We start from the raw sequence: 13623 nt of genomic DNA, 5'->3' as shown, positions 1-13623 counted from the left end.
ACTTAACAGCTTATGCATCAGTTATGAAATACCTAGATTCTCTGGGCCCTAAGATTCATCTCAGTTCTTCATTCTTCAGAAGAAGATACCTGAGTTTTATGCAGCTAACTGGGGCGGGGCGGGGGAAGAGTAGACTTTTAAGACTTGGGTCCTGTTTACTCTAAAGTTTGTGGCATTTTGACTAAGAATAGGGCCAGAGAGGCCAGGTACAGCTGGACTGCCGCAGGTGGAGTTCTGGGGTGGAATGTACCTCCCTGCTCCCTGACACACACAGGGACTGGGCAGCTTGCTCAGCATCTTGCATCCATTAGGGACCCAGTCCTACTCCCGTTGACTCACACAGCCAACTCCTAAATATCTGCCATGGGGTATTTCTCATGTGTGTCTCCAGGATAAACCTCATGCTGTTTACTACTCATATCCCTGCCCTTTCCAGGTCCCCTTTGTGCAATCTCTCCATCCTCTTCCCTTCAGGTTCACGCCGTCTTCCTGTTCCTGGGAACTTCATAAACATACTGTTTACACCTCTAACCTGCCCCTCCAACTCTTTAGTGAATGTTCAAAATAAGATGGAGCCAAACTCCCTAGTAGACAAATCCCCACAACTGTGTGCTCTGCAGTGTATTCTACCCTTGGTTTAGGCTCCTTCTGCCAGTTTTCAGTCCATGATGCAATGTTTTGTACCAAATTCTCTGGAGTTTTTCTGGGAAGACTTTCTTCCTGAGGGCCAAATGTTCCAATACGTACTCACCAGGTCATCTGAGTAAGGGTTACAGGAGTTGACCTTTAGACACAAAATCTTCCTGGAAGCATCCTCCTCCCCACCCCATATCCGCATCCACTAATTCTGTCATTTTGTTTAAAAAATAGACTCCAGTTTGTCTTAAAGGTAACGTTATTAAGGAGAAATATGATACATCTGATAGACTTACTCTTATTAAAAACTGATTGTTGCATAATCATTACCATGGAGGATGTATTTCAAAGGGAGAAATTTACCAACCTTGTAGCAGAAACCTTCAATAAAAACAGGATCCTGCTTAATCTTAAATGCTGTCCATTTAAATTCTTACTTTTTATGGCATTAGCACTCCGCATGACATGTCCAGGGAGAAACATAAAGCCAAGCTTCACTGCTCTGTGCCTAGGTCTAATAGCATAGATAGTATGATGAACAGTTTGGATCTGTTTGTGGCTACCCCATGTGGGTGCACTGGTGGAGAAGGACTTCAGAAAACCAACCAACCAACCCAGAGCTCACCATCAGAATCAGCCTGCAAAGTATATCTGTGGGTGATTATGAAGGCCAGTGAAGCTGGCCAACCAGCAGCAACTACATGTGAATTGTAAATCCCTACTTTGGGTGTGAGGTCTTGTCTTTGGACTCGCTAGGCCTCCTTGTCTGCCTGGCAGTCTGCATGCTATCCTCTGTGTTGTTGCTTTGAATGTACCTAAGCCGAAGCGAAAGCCAGCAGTGTACAAACCCCTGGGTTCATGCACGAGTCCTGCCTGAAAATCTCATTATTTGCTCTGTGCTGGGCTGACAGCCCTTAAGACAGGGGTCCTCTGTTTATTCCCACCATTGGGACAGCATGGGCAACAGCATTGCAACCCTATGAGCTACAACTCATGGAGTTTCCCTTCCCTGCATAGCGGAGAATAGGACTCCTCTCATCCTCAAACTACGGATTATCTGGTGAACGTAAGGCCATTTCAGAGACTAAGATGAGAGCACCATATTCATTTCACTTGTAGACAGCACTGGACTTAGAAGTATACACACATACCCCATCTCCTCCGAGGGGACCAAGCACCTTCAGCTCCCATGAAAGTCAAGGAAGTGTGGATGCTCAGCACCTCTCAGGATCAGGTTTCTAGTACCCAGCAACGTGTGTGTAGGGTAAAGCATTACACATGATCTCACTTTATTAATAAAGTGTGTTCATTCCTCTTTGTGGCCAACACCCAGCGGTGACAACACCAACAGACACAGAATCATAGAAATGGAGGGCTGGAAGGGACTTCAAGAGGTCATCTAGTCCAGTCCTCTGCACTGAGGCAGAACCAAGTATACCTAGACTATCCTTGACAGGTGTTTGTCCAACCCCTTCTTAAAAACCTCCAGTGACAGGAATTCCACAAACTCCCTTTGAAACCTATTCCAGAGCTTAACTATCCTGAAGGTTATAAAGTCTTTCCTAATATCTAACCTAAATCTCCCTTGCTGCAAATTAAGCCTATCCGTTCTTTTCCTATCTTCAATGGACATGAAGAACAATTGATCGTGGTCGTCTTTATAACAGTTCTTAACATATTTGAAGAATGATCAGGTCCCCCCAGTCTTTTCTCAAGATTAAATCATGATTGGATATAGCAAATTTTTGCTTCAATGAAGTATACAAATATTGTCAACACTGTAGTCAATGGAAGCTACAGATGTTAAGCACCTTTGATAATTATGCCAATCTTATTAGCTTTCTAACTGTGGATTTAGGAACCTAACTTTAGGCCTGGCTGTGCAAGACTAATCAGGTTTACAGCATAGTAGAAGCTTAATTTGTTTCTGACCCCTCAAAATCATTGTCAGATAGATAGGCTTCTGAGAGGTAGGTCATCAAGAAAGAATGGGTTTGTGGGCGGACCGCACCCTTCCAACACAGGCTTCGCCTGGGCAATGCTTTCTTTTACACAAGATGCTTACTTCCGAAGTGTCTGCTTGCTAACACAGTGAGCCAAAGAACGTTTTAGTCTGGTTTTGGCTTATGCTGAGCCATGTCAGTTACACACATACATGCCTATCTGGATAGATTATAATGTCTGGGAATTTTCATAGAAAGGACTGTCTTGCGGTTAAAGCACAGCCCTAGGAGTTAGGATATCTGGGGTCTATACTCAGCTCTGCCACTGATTTTCTGGGTGACCTTGTTAGCCTTTTCTCAAAGATCTCCTGCAATACTTCGTCTGGGTGCGAGATGGCAGTACAACGCCTAGCACCAGCAGCAGCAAAACAAAGAAACAAAATTATCGGTTATGCTTGCTCCAGTCTAAACATGCTCCTGTTTATTTACCACAGGCCTAAGTGGGCTCTCAGTTACACTGACACAAATCCAGAAGAACTGCAGCAATGTGAATGCAATAACTTTGGGTTCACATCAGTGACCCACATTATTTTAATCTATTTATTCGTTCGTACACTGTCCCAATCACTGCAGTACCTGAGTGCCTCACAGTCTTTAATGTGTTTATCCTCTCAACACACCTGTGACGTAGGTCAGGACTGTCCCCATTTTAAAGATGGAGAACAAAGCACAGAGAAATTTAGCAATTTGCTCAAGGTCGTACAGAATGTCTGCAGAGGAACAAGGACATGAAGCCTTGTCACCCAAATTCTGGGCTTGTGCCCTAACCACGGGAACGTCTTTTATTCTCTTTTAAAATTATGATCCTTTGACTTTTATCCTGCGATGCTATCACCTTAAAAATGACACTTCTGTCTGCAATTTGTCTGAGACACAAGGTGGGAGAGGTAATATCTTTTATTGGACCGACTTGGAGCTTGGAAGCTTCTCTCTTTCACCAACAGAAGTTGGTCCAATAAAAGATATTCCCTCCCCGACCTTGTCTCTCTCTCATCCTGCAACCAACACAGCTACAACACTGCAATTTGTATGTGATATTGCTACAAATGACAGTCGATGACCATCATTGAAAGTTACACTCCAGTCACTCGCAAGGTTACGCACAGTCAATCTAATGCCTTTATGCATTTGAGAGCACTTCCCCGTTACAGTCCGTCGGACATCTTGTTGTTTATGTGGGTCTTTCACACAGCAAGAGAGGAGAGATTAACATTTTTAAAAGTAGGCAAATGTGACTGCAAAATGACAAAACCTTGGCAAAGGACATAGGCAGCAGTATTATTATAATTGATCATTTGGAGCGTGGAAGCACCCAGGAGCCCCAGTCACGGACTAAAACTCCATTGTGCAAGGCGCTGTACAACACAGAATGGTCCCTGCTCCAAAGAGCTCTCAATTTTTAATTCCTTTTGTCACTAGACTAAGTCAATTTCAGTGTAATGGCATCCCCTTTAAAGCCCTCAATGTTACTGCTGACTGGAATCTGTACCATTCCTGGCTGACTCCCCGTACATTACTGCAACAGAAAACAGTTAAACCTTAAGCAGTTAGTTAATGGTTTATTCCAAGCTTAATGCTTCCTTTAAATAAATTCAATTTTAAGCGATTATTTTAACTGTATTATGCAATACGGCAGTATTGTTTAGCAGCTTAAAGCTAAGCTTGGAATCCAGCCAGGGAGGAGTCGTATAAATTGAGTTCTATACAGCATGTGTCCTTAAAAGCCAAGCTCCTAAATGGATGTTAAAAGTCACTGTCGATGCTAAAAGTATATGCTATAATGAATGATTGACAAAAGGCAGTTCAGGTGCTCTTATTTACCCTAGCTTGCAATACAAGGACAAAGATCTAACTGGGATCACTCAAAACTGATGAAAGGAAATGCTTTTCCACACAGCACAGTCCATCTGTGGAACTCTTCCCCCCAAGCTCTCAAGGAGGCCAAGAGCTGAGCAGGATTAAACAAACACATTATAGAAGAGACCATCCACGTTACAAAAGCAAATATTAAAGACTGTTGAGTTTCAGAAGAAATATAAACCTCAAAGTTCAGGGCATAAGCTGACCTTTAACTACATGAATCCAGAGGAAAGAGCCACTGCAGGGCCTCTCCCTCCAAAGCAGCTGATGCTGACCACTGTGGAAGAGACAGTACTGAACCAGATGGGCCACCACTCTGATACAGTCCCTTGATTTTCTGTGCTTCTAACAAGCTTCTGCTGAAATTAACAAAATCCAATTAAATGCATCTCTAGAAACTGGATTCGCTTTGAGTTTGTTTTTGTTTTAAATAACCATTTTCCTGAGTTGGGGTTTTTTTTTTTCTCTTCCACCTCTTGGTGTGGGCATCCCAACAGCCAGCAGGGGGAGCATATGTTGGCTCACTAGCAGGCATTGCTTGCTACGTGCAGGCAGGTCACCACCAACCTTGTCTCAGATGGGCCATAAGCCCTGTGTGCCCTCTGCTGATACCATCCATCACCCAACCTCTTCACAGGGGCCAGCCTTCCCAACAACACTCATCCTGGTGCATCTCACACTGTCTCCACACTATTTTTCTCCTGAATTTCCTCTCGGTTGCTAACCACTTGTGGAAGCAATGGTGGGGGTATTAACATAACTGAGATTTCTAGGCAGCTGCCAACATTTAAGCCAGTGCCTACATTTGCCCAGACCAGGGTTAAGTGACAGGATAGTAAAGTCACCTGGACTCCACTAGCACTCCCACCCTCACTAGCATGAGTAGTACTGGTGAGAAATTTTAGGGGAGGCTATCTTCATGCCATCTGGACCAGGGAGAGCACCTGGCAGGGATTCACTTGTCCCTGCTGTCTTCCCCCTTCCTCTGTGCAGAGAATTCAGTGGCTGGGTACCTACTTATTTGTCAGCTCAGCAGAGAAGAGTCTGTCAAACCCTAATGACAAGCTCTCAGCCCCAAGGAGGGGAATGCAGTGACAAAATAAACAGCATGTCTCAGCTGCAGGTGACATGGGGTTTCTGCTCCCTTTGAGACATGCCTCTGCTCTTTCTAGTGCTTCCCAGCTATAAATAGGGCAGCAAGACCTCCCCCCCAGGTCCCGGCTCACCTACATGTCTAGACTGGTCCACTGACCTTTGTTACTCAAGCTGACTCCACCGGCGTCTACAAGAGCTGCAGTGAGCAGAAGGCCCAGTGTCCAAATATAGTCTTTGGAAAGAGCTAGCTTCCCTAAACTAGAACCATTTAATGATTTCCAGTTAGCAATAAATGACCCAGTATGCAAAACCAAACACACCTACCAGGAAACTTAAGTCTCAAGGGATTCTATGACCTCATCCAATGCTCCAGCTGTCACCAAAGAGGCAGTACCCATGCAGAGGAAGGAGATATGGAACACCTCCAGTCATTGCAACCAGAGACTGTTTAAGATGTATTAGAAAATAGATATGCTTGAAGGGCACAGAGGAATTCCCTTTATATTAAATATACTGCCTAGTAAATCACTCATCATTTAAGGCGTTGGTGGAGAATCATTGATTCACTGCTAATGTACTAGTCAAAGTGTGGATGACGCTCCCAGCAAATGGTGAATAACCTACCACCCATTATGAATGCTCTTATCTCAGACCAGCCATTAAATCACCTAATGCTGCCTGAAAGTTTCCTGGGATGTGTTCAACATCTATGCCTCATCCCCATTTTAGTGTGCCAGGGAATCAGGTTTTAGGTATGGACTACATAATAGCAAGAGAGGGTTTATCACTGGCAATCTGCCACCAGCAGGAGGTCAAACAGTAAGACTCCAAGGAGTTAATCTTGGACATGGAGGTTAAAGTAAGCGCTGGCAGATTATGATCATGTGACACCATATAAACATCCAGATTTTACATTACAGATCAAAAAGAGGTGGAATTGTGGTCTGTATTCAAGGTATCCAACTCAATTTTTACTGAAACTAAACAAACCCAAAAAGGCTACAAGGTAAAGCAAGTAGCCAAGTCAGAGACCTATCTCTACACCTAGACTGTTTACTGACAGAGTCCTGAGGTTTTCATGTCCATCTTCCTTTCACACCAAGGCAATATCTTTTTATGCATCCTGTAAAACCACTACAGAACAGGGACTGTGGCTTTGTAAACATTCAGGCTCCACAAGCAGTTCTAAGACTCTTCTTCCTTACGAGCCACTGATCACCCATGAAATATTAACAGGTCTAGCTGAACACATCATCAGTGCTGAAAAAAGCTGGCTCAGATCAATGTAAAATTGTGTACCACTGAAATGTGAGTGCAAGGTACACTTGACATAAGTGATTAATACAGGGGTGGCCAACCTGAGCCTGAAAAGGAGCCAGAATTTACCAATGTGCATTACCAAAGAGCCACAGTAACACATCAGCAGCCCCTCATCAGTTTCCCCCTTTGCCACCTGCACCTCCTGCCCACCAGCAGCCCCGATCAGCACCTCCCAATCAGCTGTTTCATGGCATGCAGGAAGCTGGGGGGGCAGGGGGAGGAGCAAGGAAGCAGGCTAGGCTCAGGGAGGGGGTGGGAAGGGGTAGAGTGGGGGCAGGGCCTGTGGCAGAGCCAGGGGTTGAGCAGTGAGCACCCCCTGGCACATTGGAAAGTTGGCACCTGTAGCTCCAGCCCCAGAGTCGGTGCCTAGACAAGGAGCCCCAGGTTGGCCACACCTGGATTAATACATCCAGACAGGTCACATTATAAAGTCAGCAAGGAGGGTGGACTAAAGTTAGTCTCGCAGCCCTTACCTACCATTTTGATTCAAAAGCCTGGGATACACCTTCCCAGCCAGAGGGAAGTCTTAAACATCTTAAACCAGCAATAAAAAGTAAAATATAAATTTTTATTTAGAATTAAAGCAAATACTTCGGTATCACAAACACAATATTAAACTTCAAGAAATATACTGCTAATTTGGAGTGAGCATTTATTTGCACAATCACAACATGCGCACAAATTCAGAAAAGATGAAGTTTGAAATTTTCAACATCCCACCACCAAAGCAGTTGGTCACAATATTTTGTACAAAGAACAAACAATTATATGTACTGTATAATAGATGTTGACAAAATTTCTACAGTTTCATCTTTATAGACAACAAGAAAGCTCTAAGAGGCAAACATTGCAATCTATTCTTCTTCTGAAGTCTCTCTCTCAAACGTATAGGCCATGAAGCAAGCATCTGGTCTCTTGGGGACAAGGGGATGCCCTGGTCTCACAATCTCAAAGCCCAAAAAGCTGAAAGTACGGAGCAATGCAGCTGCAAAAAGGAGAAAGAATACAAGTTTAATCTGATATTCAGGTCACTAGACAATCCCTACTGGCAAACAGAGCAGTAAGGAGACATCTGAAGAGACCAATTTCTACAGATATATTGCAGTTACATTTATATGAAGCTACCTTTCTGTGTTAGTGAAGTCACATGGTGAAAGCAATTTAACAGGCTTCAATTTACACCCACCTCTGTCATCTCTGTTCTTGTGGAAGCAAATGAAGACGTGATCAACTTGAAGCTGTTCTTCAGCAAACTCAAGAAGAACTGCAAAACTAAAGTGGAATATCAATGAGACGGACAATTCCTCCCAGCAAAACGTTGTGGAGGCAAATTTTCAAGTGAACTCACGGGCACATCTGCACCTGCAAATGTGTGCGCCTGAATCAGGCAGCAGTGTAAGTACCCAGGTTCACAGTGACAGCTAACAAAGGCTGTGCCTCAGCCCTCTTCAGATTTACCCTTGAAGTCACACAGTCCAATTAGACTTCCAGCATTACCCTCCGAATTAGCATATAACACTTACAGTGATAGGTACCACTGCACTTTAAGGCCCACATACCAACAGAAGTTAGTTAAGGGTTGAGGAATAAAAGTGGAATATCTAGAGTTCCTTTACTTGTAAGAGCACAAATCAGCCCTGTAATCTTTTACTATTAATAAGTTAACTTTCCCCCTTAAATGACAATCTTCAGTCAGACTCAACCTTTCCACAGCTAAAAAGGCAAGTATGTTTATGCTGCTTTAGAGCTAGCTTCCATCTCTGAAGACTCAGGATCACAGTGTGAATGAAAAGTGAGATTTAGATTACATTCTCACTAACATTTAGGGATCTGGGGCAAAAACTGGGGATTGGTCCTGCTTTGAGCAGGGGGTTGGACTAGATGACCTCCTGAGGTCCCTTCCAACCCTGATATTCTATGATTCTAACACATGCCCAAAATAGGAACAATATTTAGCACTGTTATAGCACTTTACAAATAATCAGACATGTGTCATGATTGGAACAGAAGAAATTCTATAGCCAAGGAAGCCTGCATGATAAACCCATCATCAGCTGTAAGTGGATGTAGCCAGTACAGAACTATCACTCTTCGGGAGTACTGAAGGTAATTCCTATTTAGAAAAGAGAAGTTGAAGAGCAGATTACACTCTATCCTGCATACCTGTCTTTGCTCCCTTCAGGCAGAGCACCACTGGGAATTTCAATATACAGGTTGTTGTTGTTCAGCACTGCCCTCCAGTTAACATGTTTGGCATCTGTAAGCCTTGACTGGACATTGAGAATTCTTGTCCTGTTATTAGATGTTAGTTCCTCTGTTACATTCAGCCGATTATCCTGTTACAGTAAGATGGGAAGTTACTTCTAATTCATCACAAATTTGAAATTAAACTCATGGAAGTGCACAAAGTTCTTGAACAGTGCCGTCAGGATTTGTATTATAGCCTTCACCATATGAAAAGCCATTAATACACTAAGAAAATGAAGCAAAGACTGCATGGTATTAGATTGCATATACTTACAGAATAAAATAAATTAGCTGAAAGATTGTGATCCCTCTGACTATTCCCTCGCCCACCTGGGATCTTCAGGGGTGGGTGAGGGACATCAGGAGCACCACCGAGGCCCCGGACCCAGGTTACTACAGCAATTGAAAGAAACCCTGGAACTAAAGAAAATCATGATTTCAATTAAACTACATAAAGCCTAGATAAAGACAAGCAGCAGCATTCACGTTTTATATCACATTTTAAACAGGAAACACATTGAAAACATGGTATTAGCCTGAGCTTATGAAAGCAAAATTAAGTCTTAACTTGCATTTATACAGCAAAGGGAAAGGAGTGCCAGTCTCCTTGACATAGGACAAAAACATGTAGGTCGCAAGGGGCCTCTGTTCACAAAAACAAGAGATATTAAATGTACACCCATGATGCTCAAGCTATCAAGTCCACAAAAGTCAGTAAAGCTAAGGATTTGGTGACATTTAAAGTGAAGGCTGAAAAAACCACAAATGATATCTAAGAACTTAATTATGAATTTTACAGTTAAATTAACCTGTAAACATTATCATCAGGCATGACAAATGAAACATTTCTAAATTATGAAATGGCCTCCATGTCCCATCTCACAATTTTAATGAGTAATTCCCACTAAAGCCAATAAAAGTTCTGCACAGGCAAGAACTGAGACTTGACATTCTTCTTCCCTCTTGACCAGTTTGTGGTTTATGTATGAACATTTTGATCACAGCAGCACCGGTACTATAATTCCCAATTCTAAGGTTAACTGCAGTTTTAGTTATAACTGATTTTAGAATTTATTTTCATTTTTATGAAAAACAGTGTTTCCTTGGCAGATGTCCTATGCCCCTGTGCATACAGATCAGACCTGGTGCTGAGTTTGTTAGGGAAGTACTCACACTGTTTCTCTACATTCTGGAGAGTTTAAGTAGATTCTACTTGTTTTTTGGTATCTCCAGATCGCTTTCACCATTCAAAGCTCACGAGAAAGGAGTAAGTTTGTGATACTAAATACTTTAAAATGTCTATTAAGTAAAAAATTGAAGACTGTTCCCTTAAAATATCACTAATCTGAAAACCTACTTGAAGTTTTCATATTGAGCGTCTTTAAAAAAAATTTCCAATGCAGAGCATTTATACTGCTCTGCTAAGTTTAATACTGATCATTACTACAGAACCCTCTATTTAAAGCATTCCAGCCTCTTGAAACTACTATTAAACCTAATTTTTCTCCACACATTGTTTCATACTATCTGTAAGACTGCTTGCCTGATCAGCTTTATACTGTAACAAGAATGACTGCTGTGCCCATTAGCCCCTCCCTCTGCACCATCTTTCACCCTGCAGGCTTACACTTCGGTTGCGTCATCTCAGCAGATGCAGCAATCGAGGCCCTTAGGGAAATTTTCACAATCGTCCTATCTGTGAGTGCCAGCAGCCATTTGCAAATCGGTATAAACATGTACAAAATAATCCACCATTTTGCTCAGTCCAAATGCATTTGAGATTTCCAAATCAGACAGAAAATTGTGGGGAGACAAACAGACCACTGATTAGAAAGCCTCTGAACAGCTATATATTGACAGGTACAATATCATATGCTGAAAGTGATCAATAAAGGGGACCACTGTGAAGCTATAATATGAATGTATTATACTGCATAAAGTTAAAAGAGTCCAGGACCAATTGATATCAATTGTATCTGATCCCTCAGTTCTATTCATTTCCAAAGTGCAGCCGTTTTACAGTAAAGAATTCAACTGGTTCTCTAATACATGCATTAAACATTTATTTTAATATTCCTTTTCAGTTTAATTATAGAGCAGTGTAGCTCACTGTCCTCGTGTGATAAGAACCACATTTTTATTTATTAAGCACTTGTATAGAACTGCATATATAGGAGGTTTTAAATACAAATTTCCTGAGTTCTTTCATCTAGTGCTATTTCATCTTTTTTCAGTAAACAGTTTTGTAGCATAACAAAGGCTGATTTAGCTTTGGGAGTTACTTTTAATACCCCATTTTAAAGTTGTGCTCATTGTGTGGTCTTTATATGGCCTTCCTTTTGGATTGTAATGTTCTCTAAACAAAAATGGCTTCTTAAAATAGCCTCTGAAAAGGGAAAGCCAGTCTTATAATGCATAACTGGTTTGATAGCTACTTTCTGTTCCTTGCAGAAGTCTTAGTAATTTTCAGATGTTTTCATCCCCAGCAATTGTTTAAACTGCATCAGAGGATTAAGCAACCAGCTTTTATAATACTCTTACCTTCTACTTTAGGTTAAGCACCTTGATTCGTTTCCATGCACATAAATACACCCTTCCATAAAGGCTCTCACATTTCCCACTCTCCTGCCATTCTGAACTAATCATGTTCCAACTATCAGACGAAACGCCTTCATACCAGCGGCAGTCTATTGCTTTGAGGCAGTCATTTCTATTCGGTCTTTTACTGAGAAGTAGCCACAAGTGACCACTGCTTCAGCAAAATACATTCATGCCTCTGCTAATCGGTTAGTTATTCTGGCAATTTCAGCAGCAAGTGATGTGGCTGCTGTTTACATCTAACTGCTCTTTAACTGTCACGTGGCAGGTTCAGGCTCGGTGTTATTTTAATGGTTGCATTAGGGCGTGCTAGGATTGAACAGTGCTATGGGGAGAGGAACCTTCCTCAGCCCAGCTGCTGCTCTGCTCGGCTGAAGACGAATTTAACGCAGCCCAGCAACGTGTTTGTCCAGGGGGCCACCGATGGCCTCGGACAGGACCCGGAGAATCAGGCGGGGGAGGGGACTCACCTGCTCGGAGGGGAAGCAGGAACCAGGCCTGTGGGGGGAGAAAGGGGGCGACGACTCCCACGTGCGCGAGGATAGGGTGGGGGGGTTTAAAGGACCTCATAACGCCTGCGCGCTGGCGGGAGGGGATCCCCCAAAGGGGCTAAGTCACCGCCCAGCCCCTCCAGCCAACCCATGGGCCCCTCCTCGTCACCCAAGTGATCCCCACCCCCCCACGAGAGGAGCCTGGCACCCACACCCAGGGCGCTGTCCTCAAGGGGCACAAGGCTCGGCCCGGGCCCGGAGGGCCGACGCAGCGCCGGGGGGAGATGGGGGCGGCCCGGGCTGATGGGCTGGGCACGGCGGGGGGTGAGGGCTGAGGCGGGCCCGGCCCCTCACCTGCTCTGTCCGGCACTGAGGCTCAGCACGGCGGGCATGATGATGATGGTGCTTTTATTCCCCTCTTTCTCTCTGGCGAAGCAGTGACTGTTGAGTATCCGCTGCAGGGAGGATTTCACCATCCGGCCGCTCTGGTCCGAACCCCGAAACCCTCCGCCGCCTCCCCCCGGCCCGCACTCTGCCGTACAAAATGGCGCCTGCCCGCCCAGCGGCCCCTCTTGTAGCCGCTCCGGGAGACTGGCCACGCCCCTCCCGGGGGCCACGCCCAATCAACGGCGCCCACGCCCTCTGGAGGGTGACGGCCCCTGTGCGGTAAACGGCCAACTGTCCGCCAGGGAGACTGGCTCGCCATTGGCTGAGGACCATAACGGGGTGGGGGGGGGGAGCGATGAGCTCTCTTCCTATTGGCTGGTAATGAGGATGACGCTAAAACGAGGCCTGGAACGGGCTCTTCACTGGCTCGGCGGTTCTGATTGGCTGCGGACGGAGGGGGTTGAGCAGCGTTTGATGTGCTGGCCTCCTATTGGGGGAAGGCTGACGGCGGCGCCAACGTTCACGCCCCGCGCAGAGCTCGTTTCGTGTCCCGAGTTCGCCTCCTACTGCCTGAGGGAAGGGGGCCGGAGGCGCTGTGCGCATACGCTGGTCTCGAAGCCGCTGAGCTTGGGTAGCGTCCTCCGACTCTTGTCTGTGGGGAAACCGACCTGGTCCCTCGTTATCTCTGCGGCCTCTGTGCCGCGAGCCCCTCGGCCTCCCCTCCTGCTCCCCAGCTCCCACACCGAGTCCTCTGCCTCCCACACCCACCGACACCTCGGCCTCCCCTCCCCGGCTAGCCCCAGCTCCCACACCGACTCTTCTCCCTCCCCCACCCACTCGCCGACTCCTTGGCCTCCTCTCCCCAGCTAGCCCCAGCTCCCACACCGACTCCTCTCCCTCCCCCACCCACTCGCCGACTCCTCGGCCTCCCCTCCCCGGCTAGCCCCAGCTCCCACACCGACTCTTCTCCCTCCCCCACCCACTCG

The 13623-nt window shown here is 45.1% G+C and overlaps 1 protein-coding gene across 1 annotated transcript; it reads right to left on the bottom strand.

Moving 5' to 3' along the window:
• Positions 1-7549: 7549 nt before the first annotated feature.
• OAZ1 (ornithine decarboxylase antizyme 1) lies at positions 7550-12785 on the bottom strand. The gene is given in 6 exon segments (XM_074939323.1): positions 7550-7899; positions 8101-8186; positions 9078-9250; positions 9436-9522; positions 9524-9581; positions 12605-12785. Coding segments are annotated over 6 exon segments (657 nt in total). The 5' UTR covers positions 12727-12785; the 3' UTR covers positions 7550-7768.
• Positions 12786-13623: the final 838 nt, after the last annotated feature.

This window comes from Natator depressus, chromosome 25 (assembly GCF_965152275.1).
Source record: "Natator depressus isolate rNatDep1 chromosome 25, rNatDep2.hap1, whole genome shotgun sequence".
Classification (NCBI taxonomy): domain Eukaryota; kingdom Metazoa; phylum Chordata; order Testudines; family Cheloniidae; genus Natator; species Natator depressus.
The sequence above is the reverse complement of the archived record's forward strand: the minus strand, read 5'-3'. Positions and strand labels throughout refer to the sequence as shown.